The sequence below is a fragment of the Furipterus horrens genome, unplaced genomic scaffold, assembly GCF_987537825.1.
Source record: "Furipterus horrens unplaced genomic scaffold, mFurHor1.1.pri manual_scaffold_11, whole genome shotgun sequence".
NCBI classification, from domain to species: domain Eukaryota; kingdom Metazoa; phylum Chordata; class Mammalia; order Chiroptera; family Furipteridae; genus Furipterus; species Furipterus horrens.
The window spans coordinates 64,844,702-64,864,711 of record NW_028327181.1 but is presented as its reverse complement, the minus strand read 5'-3'; the positions used below and the strand labels follow the sequence as shown (position 1 = coordinate 64,864,711).

At 50.6% G+C, this 20,010-nt stretch overlaps 3 protein-coding genes across 3 annotated transcripts; 1 reads left to right on the top strand and 2 right to left on the bottom strand.

Moving 5' to 3' along the window:
- Window positions 1–254: 254 nt before the first annotated feature.
- Window positions 255–9,483, bottom strand: LOC149998071 (notchless protein homolog 1-like). The gene is made up of 13 exons (XM_090257538.1): window positions 9,463–9,483; window positions 9,182–9,331; window positions 8,023–8,240; window positions 7,104–7,183; window positions 6,226–6,302; window positions 5,984–6,081; window positions 5,469–5,661; window positions 4,849–4,984; window positions 4,638–4,684; window positions 3,303–3,505; window positions 1,419–1,578; window positions 1,241–1,311; window positions 255–627 (listed from the first exon to the last, which is right to left on the bottom strand). Exons 1-13 carry the CDS (start codon window positions 9,481–9,483, stop codon window positions 615–617), a joined length of 1,467 nt encoding a protein of 488 aa, XP_090113664.1. The 3' UTR covers window positions 255–614.
- Window positions 9,484–13,164: 3,681 nt separating this feature from the next.
- On the top strand, window positions 13,165–17,535 carry LOC149998070 (protein unc-45 homolog B-like). The gene is made up of 5 exons (XM_090257537.1): window positions 13,165–13,273; window positions 13,619–13,792; window positions 14,314–14,350; window positions 15,912–16,087; window positions 17,389–17,535. The coding sequence occupies exons 2-5, from the start codon at window positions 13,619–13,621 to the stop codon at window positions 17,533–17,535; spliced, it is 534 nt and encodes a 177-aa protein (XP_090113663.1). The 5' UTR covers window positions 13,165–13,273.
- A 444-nt stretch (window positions 17,536–17,979) lies between these two features.
- LOC149998069 (DNA repair protein RAD51 homolog 4-like) lies at window positions 17,980–19,884 on the bottom strand. Its single transcript, XM_090257536.1, has 4 exons — window positions 19,628–19,884; window positions 19,258–19,319; window positions 18,952–19,070; window positions 17,980–18,061 (listed from the first exon to the last, which is right to left on the bottom strand). The coding sequence occupies exons 1-4, from the start codon at window positions 19,707–19,709 to the stop codon at window positions 17,980–17,982; spliced, it is 345 nt and encodes a 114-aa protein (XP_090113662.1). The 5' UTR covers window positions 19,710–19,884.
- Between the last annotated feature and the right edge of the window lie 126 nt (window positions 19,885–20,010).

Sequence of the window (20,010 nt, the reverse complement as noted above, 5' to 3'; positions counted from 1 at the left end):
AGGACGGTCTTCTGCTCTGCTCTTGGCTGACTTGCCTGAGTGTGCAGCAGCCCCTCCGTTCGTCCAATAATTCTGTCTGCTGGAATTACCTCAGCATCTCTGAACACATACAACACTTCACTCCCCAGCCTCAACTGGCCTCTCACTTGTAGGCACAGGGTGGAGAGAGGCAAGGCGGCTTCCCGGCCAGTATCCTTTTGGTGTAGCCCAGTGCAGAGGAGGCTAAACAAATGACTCAGCCCAGATTCTAGAAAAAGGATTGTAACAGAAACACACAAAATATAATTTATTTGGTCACAGAATCTGGGGTCTGACCCTGAATAAAGCTGACATCAGGGCAAGGAGGCAGGGGCAGCAGCAGGGGCCAATCGCTGCCTGGCCGCCCGCCAACCCTGATGGCACCAGCATGATACAGAGTGATGGCCAAGGGCTGAGCTCCACGTAACTTCCTGTGCCCTCCGATCTCCTGCTCTGGGCAGGAGCCCCGCTGGCATCTGTGCAGGACCAGGAAGCCACACTTGCTTTCCAGGTCACCACCCTGGCCCTTGGTCTGTCGGGGCAGCAGCTGACACAGGCTGAGTTCAGGTGGGCGTCAGAGAGAGCTGTGGGGATTCTCATCTCCTCCATCTGTGGAGAAGGGGAGGGAACAAAATGCAGGAAAGGGAGGCTGTCATGTAATCCCAGGGGCCCACTATGGGGAGAACCTGTGGTTTCCCCACAGTCATACACAGCCTAGCTACTGTCTCAGTCAGAGTAGGCGCCCACCCACCGCCGGCCTCACCAGGGCCTCAGACCAGGGCCTCAGACCAGGGCCTGGCCTCCTGGGATGCCCACCAACATTGTCCAATGACGAACAGTGACAGTTCTACAAGTACACAATGCCTCGCATTCCAAGTAACCAAGCTCTCCAAGACTATACTGAAAGGCAGAACCAGGATTTGAACCAGGTCTTAGGAACTCCCAAGCCCAGTGCTAACCAAAAGCCTATTGCCTGGCACTGGAATGACCCTGGCCTCGTCCTCTGGAGGGTGGCCTCAGAACTGTCAGGGTCTCCCACAATCCCTGCAATTCCCATAGTCCTCCCACTGCCCACTGAGAACCTGGCTTCACACACCATCTCAGGAAAGTTTGGGCACCCGGCGAGCCCCCAGAATTCTATGCCAGAAGGGAAAGTCACAAAAAGTGACCCCTCCAGGGCAGCGGGGCCAAGTACATCAACCACCACTTCCCCCAAACTCACATCCGGAGGCATTTGTCCTTCCCGCCACTTGCCACCCTCTGGCCATCTGGACTCCAGTCGACAGCATATACCTAAACCGGGGAGGAAGACGAGGAAAAGTGGGGTAACGAGGAGGGTGAAGGAGAAGGGCCAGGCTTCAATTCCATACCCACTCCTTGCCCACGACAGGCAGCCATACCTCATCCGCGTGGCCTGGCAAGTCTGTGGCCAGCTTCTGGGCCTTCACGTCCCACACCTTCAACGTGCTGTCACTGCTGCCACTGACCAGGAGCCGGCTGTCGGCTGACCACGCAATCTGGTACACAGCAGCCACGTGGCCACGCAGGGAAGCCAGGTACCTGGGCCAAGGGAAGATGGTGATGGAGATTAGATCTTCAAACATGTCTGAAGGGTCCTCTATGCCCCTATAGCAGTGGTTTTCAACCTCGGCTTCATGTTAGAATTACCTGGGAACTTTTACAAAATCCCACCACCGGGTCCTATCCCAGGCCAATTTAATCATTACTGCCCATTATGCGTATTAAAACTTCTCCAAATGAGTTGCTTCTAGGGTGCCTCTTGCCAGGCCCCCACACCCACTCAACTCTGCATGTCTTAGAGTCCAATGCAGCCACCTGCTTAGCCCGTCTGCCTGACATCCTCCCAATATGACAGTCGCCTGCTGACAGGTGGCGTGGCTGCGTCTACTGGGACAAGTTATTAGGCATCTCTGAAACACAGGTGTCTTACCTTAAAAAGAAAATGAGTTCAAACATAGGTGCCAAGAGTTTCCCTTGCTCCTTCTTGCCCCTGCCTTTGCCGCTCCTCCAACCTAATTAACCCCGAGGGCACTGTGCCTCATTACACCAGTGCCTCTTGGACTTAATGACAAGCAGAATCACCTGGTGACCTTACTAAAATGCAGATTCTGTGGTTATCATCAATAAATCAACAAACAACATGTGTTGGTGAGGATGCGGAGAAATGGGAACCCTCACGCACTGTTGGTGGGAGTGTAAATTGGTGCAATAACTATGGAAAACAATATGGCCATTCCTCATAAAACTAAAAATAAAACTACTGTATGACCCACCATTTCCACTGAGTATTTATCCAAAGAAATCCGGAACACTAATTCAAAAAGATACATTCATCTCCATGTTCACTGTAGCATTATTTACAATAGCCAAGATATGGAAGCAACCTAAGTGTCTACTCATAGGTGAATAGATAAAGAAAATGTGGCACATGGATATAACGGAATATTAATTTGCCATAAAAAAGAATGAAATCTTGCCATCTGTGACAACACGGATGGACCGAGAAGGTATTGTGCTAAGTGAAATAAGTCAGAGAAAGATAACATTTCACATATATGTGGAATTTAAAAGTCAAAATAAATCAACAAACCAACAAAAACAAACTCATATATACAGAGAACAAATCGATGGTCGGCAGACTGAAGGAGGGCTGGCAGGAAGGGTGAAAAAGGTGAAGGGATTAGGAAGCACAGACTGGTAGTTACAGAAGAGCCACGGGGATGAAAGCGCAACAATGGGAATAGAGTCAATGATACCGTGGCAACCATGCACGGGGTCAGATGGTACTAGACTTACTGGGGCGATCACTTTGTAAAGTAACTAAATGTTTAATCTCTATGTTGTACACCTGAAACTAATATAATATTGTATGTCAACTATAAAAATTTTTAAAAGGCAGATTCTGATTCACATGGTCTGGGTGAGCCCCGAGGTTCTGAATTTCTATCGCACTCCCAGATGCTGCTGCCACCGCCGCTAGTCTGTGGGCCACACTTTGAGAAAGACCAGCTTGAGGACCGTCTCTCCTTAGACGTGAAATAAACTAACGTTCTCCATGCCTACTAATGCTGCTGCTAAATATGCCATCTCATGCAAATCTTGTAACAAGACTGACAGGCTAAGGTGTCTTCTTATTACAGAAGAGGAAACAGAGGCTCAGAAAACCCAAACACTTGCGCAGACCACACAGCTAGTAAGCGGCAGAGCCAAGCTCTCTCCAGAGAAACAGTGGCCTTCTGCCCCCTCCCCACACCCCCACTCACTTGCCCGTCCTGCCATCCCACAGCTTGATGGACTTGTCGAAGGAGGCACTGGCGACCACGCGGGAGTCAGGGGAGAAGAGCACCTGGTTGATGAGGGCCTGGTGTCCCGTCATCCGTGTGAGGGGCTTCTTGTCCTCTGCTGGGGACCACAGGAATAAGGTGAAGTCGTCTGAGCCAGACACCAGCCTCTCCGGGCCCTGGCCCTAGGGGAGGCAGAACACACACTGTTGGGTATGGTCTCAGGCGGGGGAGTCCGACCTCGGCTGCAAACACGCTACTTATTACTCAACATGAGTGACAAGGCCTGGCCCAGCCACTACCTCATGAGTTACCTCCCCCAAAAGGAAACTATGAACACAGGACAATTTCTAAGATATGTAATTACATGAAGAAGCAAGGGACAGAATGGTATGTTAAAAAGGGGATGGACTTTACACGTGGGTTTGTGCCACTGAATGACAGGAATGTGCTCTAAGAAATGCGTCATTTGGCGATTTTGTCATTGTGACTTCGCTGAGCGCACTTACACAACCTAAGGGGTACAGCCTACGACCCAGCTAGGTTCTGCGGAGCAGCCTATTGCTCCTAGGTGAGAAGCCCACACAGCACGTTACCGTACAAGAGAGCACGAGAGTAAATCAAGCGCAAGAGAAAAGGACGCGATCACAGACACGTGAGGCATATGAGGCTGCTGCTAGCATAACATGGCACACGGTTTACAGCAAACTTCTTTATAAGTATAAAGGGTACCCTGCAATACAATAATGCAGTGCGATGGGATGTTAGGACAGCTACATCGCTAGGCAACAGGAATTTTTCATTATAATTTTATGGGGCCACCCTTGTATATGTGGTCCATCGTTGACTGAGATGTCATTATGTAGCACATGACTGTATGGTATACAGTGTGTGTGCGCGCACACACACACACACACGTATATATGAAGTTTCTGGAAGGAGAAACAAGATACTCATGGCACTAGATGTTTCCAGAAGGAATGAATGAATGTGCAACAGAGATGAGAGATATTTCACTATCTACTTTTTTGTGTTCTTTGAACCTTAGATCATGTGAGTGTGTTACTTAAACTAAATAAAATAAAAAAGAGAGTTACCTTGGGAACGCTATATAGAGAAGTAACTACAACAAAATGAAATAAAAGTGATCTCTGGCACATTAAGATCTTAGGAGTATAAACTAGGATTTTCAAGAACAACTTTCCAGAAAAGGGGCTTTCTCAGGCGGGGCTGGAAGGCAGCGGGGCTGACTGTCCGCAGCGCTGCAGGGACTAGACAAGGGAGAGTACAGAGCTGGACTCGCTGGCACATACTCACCCGCACCAGGTTGTACCGGCTCAGCGCCCTCTCCTTTAACTCCTGCACTGTGTCCACGCACCGGAGGGGAGAAAAGGAGATGAGGAACGGGGCTGATTAGAAAACCCAACACAAACAGCAAAGCCCCCGGCTTAGGTCCGACTCTCACACGTTAAGCTACAGAACTGGCTCTTTACCAAGCAGCTCTCCCCTCGACCTCCTATTCACTCACAGGACCCTTGGACGTCTTGAGCATTAACGGAGGCCTCGGCTGGCTCAAAGGCCCCTGTGCGCAGGGCATAGTCAGTGCTGAGGGCCATGGTATTCACCCAGTGGCCATGGCCTTGCAGAGTCCGGCAAAGCACGCCCTAGGGGAGGACAGAGGTCAGACACACACCACTCTCCAACCTGGGGAACCTGCACCCCCAGATTAGCCCCAGGAGACTCAGAGCCAGGCCCCTGATTCAGTGTGACCTTAATCACACCACCCTTATGACCTTACATCTCTCCTCATTTGTAAAAAGAGGGCACTAGTTCAGATCAATGTTTCTGAAAATATGTTTCATGGAAGGAAGTATATCAGAATAGACAGGCTCCAGTATAATAAAGTTTGGAATATGGCAGGTTCAATAAAGCTAGAGGCTTCCGACAGCTGGAATTTCCAGAGCCTGCCAATGCTGATGGACCCTGGAACCTCCCCTACAGTGCAGCACCAATCACAGGACCCCCTGTCCCCAAAACGTGTCCCCGATCTGGCTCCCAGAACATGCCCAGGGAACACCGGTCAGTGTTCCTCCTAGTGCTGGATGCCTGGTTTCCCCAGACTGGCTCCCGAACGCTCCCAGTGCTTACATCGTGAGCCCTCCAGACTTTGATGGTGCGGTCCTGCGAGGCAGAGTAGAGCAGCCCATCTCCTCCCCACCGAAGACAGGTGACGGACTGGGTGTGCCCGGTGAGGATGCTCTCACAGCGGCCGGAGGTCGTGTCCCAGATCCGCACGCTGCCATCCTTGGAGCTGCTGGCCACATAGCGGCACTCGGGGTTCCTGGAGAGGGGGTGGGAGATGGGACCTCACTTCTGACCTGGTAATGCCTGTCTCCCCACGGCACCTCCCCGTTCCCAGTTCAAGAGTCAGGGACAATGTCTATAGATTCCTGACCTCAAGATCCAGCTGCACCTCTGGGTGGCTCTCAGGCCCCGTGATGAACAGCCCCCGCCTGAGCAGCAACGTAGGTGCAATGACCTTCCCCACTTCCTGCCTCATAGTCACTGTCAGACCGCTCACCTTGCCCCCTCTGCATTAAGTGGGGTGGGGGACAGCTCTGAACCCCTTGTTCTTCATTACCCCAGCTGTCAATGTCACTTACATATGGAGGGGCTCCCAGCTCAGGCCTGTGATCCACTTGCTATGTCCAGCGAGGGTCCTACCCACCTGCTTCCCTGTGCTTGGGTCCCACAGGAGAATCTGAAAGACAGAAGTTCACGGAATAACCCTCCCCAACCTTTCCCTGTCTCACCCACCCTCCCTGAAGACCCAGAACCTGATTCTGACCCAGCTCCCCAAAGGTAACCCCAGAGTCCCTGTCTAGTTACCCTGACCACCATCTACCTGGCCATTCTTGCAGCCTGAAGCCAGCTTCTTACCGTCTGGGGACCAGGATATGCTAAGGACCCAGTGTCTGTGTCCTAAGAAAGAAAGGAGGAACATCTGTTTTTTATCCCCAGTTCCTAGCAATGCCTGGCACATGGTAAGTACTTCTAAACTAGCTGCTGAATAAACAATTGAACAAAAGGAGGGATAAGGCTTCCTAGGCAGAGGGAGAATACACTGCAAGTGCTAAAGCCATGCCTTTTGATGCACAGATAACATACTGCCTCTAATGATCCCTATGTGGCATGTGGTACAAAGTGTTTTCAAGTCATCCGCAGAAATCTCTCAATAGCTTTAAGGTCTGAAGTCAAGAACAAATTATCACCCCCATTTTCCAGAAGAGAAAACAGAAGCTTACAAAGGGAGCATCCACGCCCCACCCCAAGGTCCTTGCCCAGCTAGTGTGTGGCCCCCTGGCCAGCAGCACCAACACCACCTAGGAACTTCAAACAAATTCTCAGGCAACACCCCAGACCTAGAGAGACAAAAACTTTCGGGGTGGGACCCAGCAGTCTGTATTTTAACAAAAGCCCAGGTGATTCTGATGCACGTTTAAGTTTGAGAACCACTATGGCATAGGCTGGATTTAAGCCAGGTTCTCCTTGCTATTAGCCAGTCAGTCCCTTCCCACAACCCCACACTCAAATCTTTGGTCTAGTCTTCTTGTTCATAAATGGTTGGCGAGGCTCAAGAGTACAGTCTCTACCTAGGAACAGGCAGCCACTAAAGGGAGGTGAAGGAGCTGGAATCTGCTCCAGGCCTCCTCAGGAATTAAAGAGATGAGTCAATCACCCACCCACCATTAAGACTCCCTAAATGGCTAACTGCATACTGACCCTGACATGTGAAATGCGGTGTCTCAGTGCTGAGGTCCCAGAAGCGCACAGTTGTGTCTCCGGAGCCACTGGCCAGGTACCTGGGGAAGAAGAGACGCTGCCTGACCTCTGCAGTGGGGACAAGGGGTAGGGCTCACCCTGAAACACTGCCCATGTCTGCTGCCTTTCAACTGTCTTGTGGGAATAGAATCTGGGGCTGGACTTTTCTCTCTCCCCTGAAAAGAAATGTAACACTGATGTGATCTGGGAGAAGACCCCAGGAGGCCATTTCTCTTCTCTTCCTTCCTAAAAGGAACAGCCACAGCTATAATCAGATGTAAAGCTTCTGATTACGCCCATAGGACTGTGAGAAGCAAAGAAACACAGTTTCTGCCCTGACTGGTGTGGCTCAGTGGGTTGGGCATCATCCCACAAACCAAAAGGTCACTGGTTTGATTCCAGGTCAGGGCGCATGCCTTGGGTTGTGGGCCAGGTCCCCTGGTGGGGAGCATCCGAGAGACAGTTAGTTGATCAATGATTCTCTTGCACATTGATGATTCTCTCCCTCCCTTCCCCTTCCCCTAAAAATAAATAAATAAATAAATAAATAAATAAATAAATAAATAAATAAATAAATAAAGTCCCAGTTTCACAGAAGATGAAGAAAACTCAGAAAGGTTAAGTGACTTGCCTAGGTCACACAGCTAGAAGGGGCAGAGTTGAACTAGCAGCTCAGATCTTCTGAGATCAAGTTCAGGAAGGACTCTTCCAAGGCAGGTGTCCTTGATCTTTGTGGACTAAACCTCACTCGAAAAGTCCCTTACTTTCGACCTGAGCCTAGAGCATGGGTCACAGTGATCATGATTTGGGAGTACCCTCCTCACTCCAGCCAGACGCTGCACCCCCACACTCCCCTCCACAATTCTGCAGCTGTCCTTACTTTCCTGTGGGGCTGAAGGCCACAGAAATGACTGCCTCACTGTGACCCTCCAAGGAGCTGGTGCAGCGGGTCACAGCGCGGACCCTGAAGATAGCCTGTGGCTGGTAAATGATGTCAAGAACTTTCTCCGTCTCCACCGCCTGTGACTCCAGCGTCCTCCCCAGTGAGGAGACAATCTCGGCATCGTGGACATAGAATGCCAGTGGCAGGGGATCCTCCTGAAGGGCAATGGCAAAGGGCAACCCCCCCATCAAAAGATGGGCAGGGGCCACCTGCACCAGCGAGGCTCCCCTCACTGAGCTGTGGGAGATAAAGCTTCCTTCTTTTCAGCCATCCTGCTTGAGTTATACCCACCCCATCATTCCCCATCGAGGCCGACCTTTTTAATCCTTGAAGAGCAAGTTGCTTACATATCACTTTCAAATCCTTTATCTGCATCCTACAATAACCCTGGGGGTAGGCATTAATATTCCCACCTGACAGATGAAAAAAAAAACCCGAGGCTCTGAGCAACCAAGTAATTAGCCCAACCTCCTATTGCTAATGACTAATTCAGATTCTTTAGTGTTCTTTAAAAAGAACACTTAAGTCCAAGATGAGTATATACCATTAAGCAGTGTTTTTCAAACCACCACACCATGCTGTATAATGTGTTAAGAAGCATCCAAAAAGCTGTTTGGAAATGCATTCTCTGCTTCACCCCAGGGTCTGGTATAGTAAGTCTGGGGGTGGAGCCCAAGTACAGCATTTTTAAGCACCTCCCACCCCGACAGAAGGCAACACTTCCAAAGCACCGGACTAGGAGTTAAAAGAACATGGGCTTTGATTTTGACAGATTAGGGTTCCAATTCCAAATTCAACAGCTACTGCGTAGCATCCTGCGAATAACTTAATGCCTCCCGGCACACTGTAACATGACGATAATTAATCAGGGGCTGTGGCGAGGAATCATTTGACAGAGCACCCAGGGCTTGCGGACCGCGATGGTCGGCGTGAAAAGCGCTCTCACACTGATGCGTCTTTCTGACCCGCCCCCGGGTAAGTGGCACTCCATGGATTCGCACCCGCGTGTATTACCCAGTGTCGGCGCATGGTGGGGGCCCTTTTGGTCTCCCGACCCACCGTGGGCCCGACCCGGGCGGCACCGGCCACTGCTCACCTGGGCCAGCAGCGCGTTGCATATGAGCTGCAGCTTGTCCGGAGTGATGTCCACCGGTACGTCGAACGGGGACCCCAGCAGCTGCCCGCCCTCATCCTGGAACTGCACTAGCAGCCGCTGCACGTCGCGCGCCGCCGCCTCGTCCTGAGCCAACAAGCACCGCGGGCGTCAGCCACACGGCTCGGACAGAAGGGTCTCCATTTCCGCCTCCCTCCCGCATCGTGGCCCCCGGGCCCCAGCGCCCTGCCGCGACGCCCTCGCCCCCTTTCCCGCACACCCACCACCGCCGCCGCCGCCGCCATCCCGCGTTCCCACGTGGAGAAAGACTCTGTGGGGACAGAGCGCCGCCCCCGTGATCGGGTGGTGCCGCAGCCCGCGACATTGCCTTCTGGTGTTGCGGAGGGAAAGTGTCACGCCGCGCCAGGCCTTCGGCCTTGGGAATGGCCTCACATAGTACCCATCTCTACAACCTCCCCTTGGACAGCTCGGTGCCTTGCAAGATGCAAAGAAACTTTTGTCTCGTTAGAACGGGGATTCTTGCCCATTTTATGTATGGGGAAATCGAGGTTTTAAGCTGTGATTTTCTCCAAGACCACAGAGGTAGAAAATGACAGAGACTAAATAGGCTCCAGGCAGCAGTAATCCCTGTAGGGGATTACTTACAAAGCCAAAGGCTATTGGGTTGAGGGCAAAAATTATTATTATTTTTTATTTGAAAAAATGACTTTTATTGTATTTTTATTACACGTTTATTTAGAAAAATTAGAATACATGGATAAAAAATAAAATAGAATAAAAATTTTCTGTAACTTTACTGACCCGGAAATAAGTCATTATTTAAAAAAAAAAAAAATTTATTGGGATGACTTTGGTTAATAAGATTATATAAGTTTCAAGTGTACATTATAATACATCATCTGTATATTGTATTGTGTGCTCACCACCCAAAGTTTAGTCTCCTTCCATCACCATATTGTTGACTTCCTTTACCCTCTTCAACCTTCCCCTACCCTCTTCCCCTTATCATTCTTTTTAAAATGGATTAAATCAATTAAAAATATTTGATGAGAACAAAAGCAGAAAATGTCTACCGTTCTCAACACTGTAATGCAATAACAATGATAGCAACGTGTCAAGCATTGTTCTAAGTGCTGTACTCTTAATCTTCACAACAACCCTTTTCTCCCCATAGTACAGATGAGGAACTGAAGCAGATAACAAAGAACAGGAGTGCTCTTACCAGAAACCTGGGATTTTCCTTGTCAGCCCTCCTCCCCCTCGCCCCTCAAGCCCTCACACCCAGGCAGTCTCAGGCTCTGTCAGTTCTGCCTGGGTAACCTGTCTTAAATCAGTGCTCCCCATCTCCACTGCCACACTGTGCTCTGAGTCACCATGGTTCCCTACACCACCTCTTCACTTGCCTCCCTGTTTTTATTCTTGCCTCCTCCCATGCATTCTCTACACTGCAACCAGGGTGATGATTTCAAACCAAAAATCTGGTCAGTTTCTCTCCACCTAAAACCCTGCAGTGGTTCCCATCACATGCAAGAAAAAAAAAATTTCAAACTCCTCATAAGGGTCCATTCAGCCTGCCTTACCTCTCCAGCCATTCTTATCTCTTTAAGATCAGATCCTTCTGGCTTTTTGTTAGTTCTTCCAAGGCATGACCCTTTCTGCATCAGTGCTTTTGCACATGCAGTTTTCCCTGTCTGGAAATGTTATGGACTAAATTGTGTACCACCCTCCCCAATTCATATGTTGAAGCCCTGACCCTCTGTGTGACTGTATTTGAAGATAAGGCCTATAAGGAAGTAGTAAAGGTTAAGGGAGGTCATAAGGATGGGACCCTGATCCCGTAGGACTGGTGTCCTTATAAGAAGAGAAGACACCAGAGGTCTCTTGTTTTGCACTCATTCAGAGAAGTGGCCAGGTAAAGACACAGTGAGAAGCTGGCTGTCTACATGCCAGGAAGAGAAGTTGCATCATAAATCAACCCTGATGACACCTTGATCTTAGACTTTTATCTTCCAGAATTGTGAGAAAGTAAATTTCTAATGTTTAAGCCCCCTCGTCTGTGGTATTTTGTTATGGCAGCTCTAGCAAACTAATACAAGTTTCTCACTCTTCAGGTCGTTCCTTAAATATTTATTCATTCATTCATTTAACAAGTATACTGAGCACTTACTCTCTACTGGGCATTGTTCTAGGAGCTCTCAATGCATTAACTTCTTTAATCTTTTACTTAGGGGAACCTTCTCTAAAACGATGTCAGGTTCCCCTATTACATGTTTTCAAAATGTCCAGGTATTTCTCATATTTGAAATTGCAGATTTATGGAACTATTTTATTCATTTATTCAATATTGTTGAGCACCTACTACATACCACACACTATTATAGGCACTTGGCATATGTAAATGAACAAAATAGACACAGATCCTTGTCCTCATGAGTGTTCTCTGTTTTCATGATCGTTCACAGTTCCTGGCCCTCAGTAGATGCTTAAGAAATACCTGTGGAATGAATGAATCAAGATTAGAATCTGGGATTCATTGGACCTAAAATCACAGAACTGCAGTTCTCTGCCAGTGGCAGAATCCTTTATCATATTACCTCATTGCTACAGAGAACTTGCCCCATAAAGAGGCCCAGGATTTGGGACACTATGACCTCAGGGAATCAATCTATCCATCCATCCATCGATCCATCCATTCATGTAGTCAACAAACATACATTAGACAAACATGCATCAGGGCTGGGCCTTGTGTTCAGTAGGGCAGTAGAACTTGTCCAAAGTCATAGCTGTGTGTTCGAAGTCACAGAGCCAGGAGCAGAATCTGGTGTCGGTAACCCACCTATGCTTTTTCTTTAGTGTCTTTCTCAGCCTGGGTAGGCAAGTTTGAAGACACATGGGAGGGGGCACCATGGTAGTAAGTGAATCAAAGCATCAGCATGTAGACACCACACATTCATCTATTTATGCAATCAGGAAACACACGCTGGGCACTGCCTCTGCCAGGCTCTGCCCCAGGGGAAGTCAAGATGCATGAGATGCCATGCTTGCCCTCGGAGAGGAAGCGCACAGCCCAGGCTTGGAGACACTGAAAGGCGAGAGAGTTGTCCATCTCAGGACAACCTCATAAGTTTACCTCAGGAACCCTCAGTTCCTGAGAAACATTTCTTGTCCCCCCCCCCCCCCCCGGGAGATGCTTTCTAGTGGTGAACCCGTAGTTCTTATCCCAGAAAGACCCTTTTCTGATGAGGGAGACTCAGCTGTCCGAGGAGAGTTCCCAGTCAGATAAGGGGCACAGTCCTTGGTCTCCAGGAATTCCCAGGCTGACCCAGCTCATGCCCTAGGAGAAGGCTACAGTCTGGAGGGGGTAGGATATACAGAGCCCATTCTCAGGGAGTTCCCAGTCGGACAGGAGAGGTAGGCTGAGTGTATCCACTCACTACAAATGGGGAGGAACAGAATACATGTGGATCAAAACAGACCCAATTCCATTAAACTGAGTTAACAAGTCTGCTGGTCTTTCTGTAAAGCAAGGACATTTTTAACAAGCGAATGCCACAGGGAGAGGGCAGTTGTGGGCAGCTGCTCTCTGCATCCAAGTCTGTCAGCCCCTCAGCTGTCACTCTGCTCCCAAAATAGCTGTGGTTGGGGGAGGGAGAGAGGGTTGTTTATCCAGGATGGAGGTGGAGAAGGGACATTATAGCTGTGCCTAGGGAAGGAGATCTGCTGGGGGGTTCCCGTACCTTCTGGATTTTTCTCTCACTCTTCAGCGTATGAGTGCCTGAGCCCCCAGAACTGCCCCTGTGCAGAGTGCTGGGGCAGAGGTTAGTCAGCATCTCCACGTGGTACTTGACTATCCAGTCTGGGGATGGGGAGGGCCCTGAGTATCAATGACAGACTCCAGGAGCACCTGCCCCTGTGGCCAAATATAGTCTGGAGCCACTGGCAGGGGCGATAGTCTCCTGGGTTGGGGCTGGGAGGGGCAGAGGGAGGCTGACTGGCTGGGGGTTCACACCGGAGCTCAGAGGAGCAACCTCACATCACCGGAGAACAGCCCAAGCACATTGTCTTTGGGAGAAAGTAAGCCAGTTGGAATGTTCCTGGGACTGGGAGGGAGAAGGGGAGCCAACAAGAACTTTTAAGGTCTGCACTGAGAGTTCAGGCCTTTGGCCTGGTGGCTTCATCTGCCCAGCAGAGAGGGACAGAGAGGGAGGCACAGGGACCCTGAGGCCCCTCTCAACTTGGGCTATACTCCAAGCACATGCCGTAATATCCTTTTGGGTAATGGATTTGGGGGTGCTGGGCGCAGGTCCCTTCCAGGTAAGAACACTCACCTTCACCCTGGAGCTCCAGACCTCAAGCTGGGAGTCCAGCCCTGGGTCTGGAGTGAGTGGCTGGCCAGACAGAGCTGCCCTGTCCCGACAGATGGCAGAGGCGGAGGCTGAAGCTGTGCAGCTGAAGGAGGAAGGGAACCGGCACTTCCAGCTCCAGGACTACAAGGCCGCGACAAAGAGCTACAGCCAGGCCCTGAAGCTGACCAAGGATAAGGCCCTGAAGGCCACACTCTATCGCAACCGGGCGGCCTGTGGCCTGAAAATGGTTTGGGGCGGGGCAGGAGGTTGAGGGCTGGGCTGGGGTGCAGCCTCCCCTTCCTGATAGGCATCATCCGTCTTCCATCGTCCCAGCCCCCTCCCCAAGGCCCCTCAGGCTGGAGAAGGGCGCCTCTCACTGCTTTCCTAGACCCACTACCCTGGGAGACAGAACTCCCCCCAGATGGAAACCAGCGTAATGGGAACCTGCATCAAGCCAGGGGCTTTTTATGTTATGTTGTAGCATCTCAATAACAGCCTGCTGAGGCAGCGGCTGTCATGTTCATACTGCAGATAAGAACCCCAAGGCTCAGAGGGTTCAATAAGTTGTCCGAGATCTCCCAGGTTGTTAGTAGCAGAGCCCAGATTCAAATCCAAATCTCACTCACTTTTCCATAACCAGCCAGGGACCCTCCTCTGGGTCCCTGATGGCCAGCAGCTCCCATCAGGTGCCCTCTAATGCCCGTGGGGACCCTCTCAGGCTGTCTCTGCAATGGGCCCCCATTAACTAAGTCTCCTTCTCTTTCTCAGGAGAGCTATGTTCAGGCAGCTTCAGATGCCTCGAGAGGTGAGCCACCCCTTCCTCCTTTGCCCCACCTGCCTCAGCATCCCTGTTTTGTCTAAGGGGAGTTACAAATTGTGTAAATGCCAACCTAGGCATCGTAGGCGGGGCTTCAGGTGTGCCTTCCACCCCTAAGTCACATTTTTGCAAATGGAGTTCCATGTTAAGTTTCTTTTCTTAAGAGATTGCTTCTGATCAGAAAGAAAGAGGGAACTCCTGCCTTTTGTGACAGCATGGATGGAACTGGAGAGTATTATGCTAAGTGAAATAAGCCAGGCAGTGAGAAACAAATACCATATAATCTCATCTATAACAGGAACTTAGTGAACAAAACAAATAAATGAGCAAAATAGAACCAGAGGCATGGAAACAAGGAACAGACTGACAGTGACCAGAGGGGAGGGGGAGAGGGAAGAAGGAGAAGCGGGGGAAGAAAGGGGATGGTCTAGTCAAGGAACATGTATTATATAAATGACTCATAGACATAGACTACAGGATGGGGACTGACTGTGGGAGAGGGGGATGGGGGGGGATGGGTGGGGCAGTGGAGAGTAACAGGGGAAAAATTGGGACAACTGTAATGAAACAACAATAAAAATAACAATAGTTTTATAGGAAATGGCATTTTACATAAGAACCAGAATAGAATACAATAAATGAGCAATTTATGTTTTTAAAAAAGAGATTGCTTCTGAAAATCTTTGCCATGGTCATGATGCACACACCCCTTGTTGTAAATTTGGATATTCTCATGGGGGATCCCCAGGACCAAGTCCATCAGCCCAGTCTACTCCATGGGGGCTGGGCTTCTTCTGGGGAAGAGGGAGTCACCAGCCTGTTCCACGGACACTAGGAGAAGTAAACATAAAAAAAAAAAAACAAAAAAAAAAAAAAACCATAAGTCAACATTGGCTTAAGAGCATGATTAAAATGGGAAGACTTCTCTTGGCTGCAGGTCTGTGTTTGGGTTTTGATCCAGTTGCCATTCTTTTAGGAGAAACAAATAGCCTGAAATGAGTTCAGGAGGGAGGGAACCAGCTGGAGAGGGGACTGGAAATACACCCTGTGATGAGCAGCCAAGGAAAGTGGCAATAATTAGCTCAGAAAAAGCAACTCCCAGGTGGGACGGAGGAGAGCTGCCTTCAAATTCCTAAAAAGCAAAAACTGTCACGAGGAAGAAAGATTGGATTTCATCTTGGGGGTTCCAGAGCTGGACTTAAGATGAAAGGGCAAAGTTACAGAGGGACATATTTCAGGTAGGAAAGGGGAAGGGCGTTATGAGGGAGCTCCCCACTACTGGAGGTATGCAAGCACCAGGTGGATGCACACTTGGCAGGGATCAGTGTAGCAGATTCTAGAGCATCAGGGATTGGGCAAGGTGACCCTTAAACTCCCTTCCAACCTTGAGACAATGATTTTTCCTCTTTCCTTAACAAAGGGGAGCCTTGAACCAGATAGTCCACATGGGTGGGTAATCTCCAAGGAAGAGATTGGGGGCAGCGGCAGGAGGGGAAGGAAGGTGATCTGCAGCCCAGCCCCCTAAGGCCCTGCCTGTTGTCCCCCCTAGCCATTGACATCAACTCCTCGGACATCAAGGCCCTGTATCGGCGATGCCAGGCACTGGAGCACCTGGGGAAGTTGGACCAGGCCTTCAAGGATGTGCAGCGCTGTGCCACCCTCGAGCCACGGAACCAGAACTTCCAGGAGACACTGAGGAAGCTCAATACAAGCATCCAGGAGAAGGTCAGCCAGACCCCTTCCCACAAGCCTTGGCTACCTCCCCCCATTCCTAGCAAGGACATGGTAGAGGTGCAGGACATTAGGGCAAGGCTAGTCCTACCTCCACTCCCTTGGATGGAGTGAGCAAGTGGCATAGGCAGGTACCGCAGAACGGGGGAGCAGGTGCACCTCTCTGTGAGGGAACAGAGATGCTGTAATGCTTGTGTAAGTGTTGGAGCCAGCCAGACCAGAGCTGGGGCCTTTTACGTTCCAGATAGAGGTTTTTGTTAAAATTGCAACTTAATGTGTCTTCACCTCTCCCTCTCTTTCTAGGAGGATAAAGGCAGCGTGAGATACCTAGGAATGGGGTGGGGGTGTTATTGGTGGCGGATAGAGGAGAGTCAGGAGCCAGTAGGAACAGGAAATCTCTTCTAGGAAAATGGAGTAAAGTGGGGAGAACTTGGACCAGAAGTGAGGAATTCTGCACCCTAGTCCTGCCTTAGCTCCCAATTTTCTGAGGGACCCCCCAGGGTGTCAGTTTCCTCTCTATTGGAGCAGGAGGGTAACTGATCACTCAGCTTCTGGCTCTAAGACTCAGTAACTCCTATGTGCCTGGGGCAGCCCCAAGGTGGGACCACTGTCTGGAGTGCGGACTCAGGGCTGGGGAAATACAACCCAAGAGGGTCAAAGACTGGGAGGTGCATGAGAGACCCCTCCCTTCCCTGAAGGCCTGGAAGGACATAGGAGGGAGTGTAGACCAGCACAACAAAGTAGTGGGAGGTACAGACAGAGATGGTGAGGTGGGGGATGATGATCGGTTTGGTCATTTTAAGAAAGCTTCAGAGCCTTGAGGCTGGGATGGGTATTGTGAGGGATGCACATCTAAACATAGTAATTTCAATTGCTTAAGGAGCTACTTTAAGCTGCTTCCAGTTTCTGATCCTGGAGGCCTATTTATGTTTTAACCCGTATTTAAATGTCTAGTAGCTAACTGTTTTCTAGATTCCAAAATTGGGGAGATGATCCCTTTGCCTTCCAAGACTTGCAATGACCAACTGGGATAAGGAATGTAACTTGACTGTAAGCTTTGTAGGGCAAGGACTTGATTTTGTTTGCCATTCTATCCCTAGCATCTAAACATCTACAGCAGTGTCTGGCACCTAGTAGTTGTTCAGTAAACGTTTGTTGAATGAATGAATGAATGAATGGCAGTGTGAGGGCCCAGAGTAGATACCCTAATATTACTGAGATGAACTTCACGTGGAGCTGACTAAATGTGGACTTCTGCCTGCTCCCTTCCCCACTCCTCCCTCCTCCTTCCTTAGCTCCGTGTGCAGTTCTCCACAGACTCGAGGGTACAGAAGATGTTTGAGATCCTCCTGGACGAAAACAGTGAAGCTGATAAACTGGAGAAGGTTAGTGTTGGGCAAGCAGCCGACCAACAGAGGACACGCTCTGGGCCCGGGGTGTAACCACTCCCCATTCAGGCCCCGCCCCAGTCTCTGGACAGTTTGGGAAGCAGGAATGGAAGAGGGGAGAGGGATGGAGGGGCATCCACTTGGGGAACATGTACAATAAGAGGCCAAAGGTCAAGCACTTGAGAAAACCACATGAACTGTAAGAAGGGAACCGTTCAGGATAAGGCCACTGAGGAGAGTTTTGTAGCAGGGTTGGATTCCGTGTATATTTAAAATTTTTTACCAGCTGACTGCTCCGTGAATGCTTCCTCTGAGTATGTTGGTTTATTAGCTCCCCAAGCCCAAAGGCCAAGTCAGCTTCCTGTTCATCACTCCCTCCTTATGCTGTCTCCACAGGTTCGTACACTGGGTTCACCTGCTCTTCTGTCTACCCCACACGCCTTTAAGTGTAGGATCCTTGCCTCACTCATACACCTACCAACTGCACGTATTTGGCAATCAGTAGGCACTCAGCCGGTGCTTGATGGCTACCAGACTCAGATCCCCAACCAGGAGGAGCACGCACCACGCTGTGTGAACCCTGCCAAGAGAATATGTTGTGAACGCAGCAAGGGCCAAACCAATCCAAAGACCTTTGTGGTGGAGGAATTCTGCATCAAATTCCACAGAAATAGGACAGGAAGGAAGTCAGACTCCCTCAGCCAGAAAGTGGCTGTTGTCTTTAACTCTCTCCCTCTCCAAACAACACGGCAGAATAGAACTACTCCTTTATGAAAGCTCCCTTGTCCCCTTCTGCTGCAGAGTATGGGGCATGAGTCTAGTACTGCAGGGCTTGAGCCCCAAATCCACCCCTTGCTCCTCTTGGGCTAAACTCAAGGGGTTAATCATCACTAACTCAAAGGGCTCACTGAAGAGATTATATAACCTAGTCAATGGCTGGCACATACTAGGCACTCAATAAATGTTAGTCCTGAGTGTTCTTTCTTGTCCTGTCCGTAAGTGAATGAGGACGTAGAGCCAGAGAAGGGTTGCTCTCAACTGCTGAATAATAATAAAATACTGACATCTTGTGTTACAGAACAGGGTTATTAACCTGGGGCAATTTTGTCCCTCAGGGGTCATTTGGCAATGTCTGGAGACACTGTTAACTGGGAGGGAGGTGCTACTGGCATCTAGAGGATAGAGGTGAGGTAACGCAGCCAAACATCCTTCAAGACATGCCCACGCCCCACCATCAAATAATTATGCATCCCAAATGTTAGGAGTGTGAGGTCGAGAAACCCTGTTGTGAGGTCGAGAAACCCTGTTGTGAGGTAAGAGAACTCAGAAGTCCTGACCACCAGTCCCTACTGCCCTCACCCCCGCTTGAAAAACCCTGCCCTCCCTAGGCTCAAGCATCAACGGCCGAGCAGGAAGCACGCATGTCCTCTTGCCTCTCCTCTTCTTCCCAAAGTACACATTCATACAAACCTTTCAATGCCAGTAGACAGGATGGCAGTGGAGGTCTTCAGTTCCTCATAGAGGTCAGCGCCATTGAAGGGGAAAGCTGAGAACTGAGCCAGCAGCACCCGCCTCAAGGCAACCAGGGCCTGGCGAAGGAGTGGGGGCAACTCAGGATGGAGCCAGGGCACTTCAACCCAAAGCGGACCAGAGTACTCAGGAATGAGCAATGACCGGGCAAGGGAGAGGGCATCCCAGAGTCCCATATGCCACCAGCCCCCCTTATCAATTTCTGGGAACCCTTTGCTCAGGTTTGGAACGAGATCATCCGCTCACCTTATAAGACAAGCCACATTTCTGGGCTACCTCTTCCAAGTCTGCGGAAACCAGGTCCACCACTGAAAACAAAACAGGTGTGGTTGATTGGCAGGAAGGGCGGGACTTCCCATGCTTGGCTTTTCCCCCATCTGTAAAATGGGGTGATAATTCTACCTTGGGGCAGGCCATCTAACAGAGCCGCGGAGCCTGGCGTGCTGCCAGGCACTCAGTTCGGGGGTTCTGCCCTGCTTGGGGTTTGGCTTGACCACGCCCACCATCCCGAGGGTGGGGAGCAGAGGAGGGAGGAAGTGGCCCCTCCCGGGTATGCCAGGGCCGTGGGGCCGGGCTCCCCGGTGTCACCAGCTCTGTGGCACGCGCACGCGGTCACCTGTCTTGATTCCGTGGCTCTTCAGAAGCTGGATCATGTCCTGGGTGAGGCCTGGGCAAAGGCCGGCCCTGAGCACACCCATGTCCCCTGGGGACCAGGGGCCGCGCGTTCCGTGGACAGCCGCAGCGCCCTCTCCAGATGCCGCTCGGCGCCCCTTTCTGGAGTGGGGGCAGGCGGCGCGGAGGGTGTGGCCCCACGCCGGATCTCCCGCGCCCAGGGCCCGCCAGTCCGGGCCTGGCTACTGCTTCCGGCTTCCAGGTTCCAGAGCCGGGCTGGCAGCGCCATCTGCTGGCCGCGAGGGACGGCTGCACGACCTTATGAGACCCTTTGGTTGAGGAGGAAACAGGCCGCCGGCGCCACGTGCGCTCCGAGTGCGCGTTAGC

What these genes read in the sequence shown, in the direction of transcription:
- LOC149998071 (XM_090257538.1), bottom strand. Translation starts at nt 9,483, where the DNA reads ATGGCGGCGGCGGCGGCGGTG. An exon ending in ACCGCATTTCACATGTCAGG is followed by an intron (nt 6,303 to 7,103) that starts GTCAGTATGCAG and finishes TTTCTTTCTTAG; the next exon opens with GACACAGACACTGGGTCCTT. An exon ending in AAGTCTGGAGGGCTCACGAT is followed by an intron (nt 4,985 to 5,468) that starts GTAAGCACTGGG and finishes GTCCTCCCCTAG; the next exon opens with GGCGTGCTTTGCCGGACTCT.
- LOC149998070 (XM_090257537.1), top strand. Translation starts at nt 13,619, where the DNA reads ATGGCAGAGGCGGAGGCTGAAGCTGTGCAGCTGAAGGAGGAAGGGAAC. An exon ending in AGCTTCAGATGCCTCGAGAG is followed by an intron (nt 14,351 to 15,911) that starts GTGAGCCACCCC and finishes TGTCCCCCCTAG; the next exon opens with CCATTGACATCAACTCCTCG. An exon ending in ATACAAGCATCCAGGAGAAG is followed by an intron (nt 16,088 to 17,388) that starts GTCAGCCAGACC and finishes CTCCTTCCTTAG; the next exon opens with CTCCGTGTGCAGTTCTCCAC.
- LOC149998069 (XM_090257536.1), bottom strand. Translation starts at nt 19,709, where the DNA reads ATGGGTGTGCTCAGGGCCGGCCTTTGCCCAGGCCTCACCCAGGACATG. An exon ending in AATGTGGCTTGTCTTATAAG is followed by an intron (nt 19,071 to 19,257) that starts GTGAGCGGATGA and finishes CTCCTTCGCCAG; the next exon opens with GCCCTGGTTGCCTTGAGGCG. An exon ending in CTGTCTACTGGCATTGAAAG is followed by an intron (nt 18,062 to 18,951) that starts GTTTGTATGAAT and finishes TTCTCTTGGCAG; the next exon opens with GGTTCACACAGCGTGGTGCG.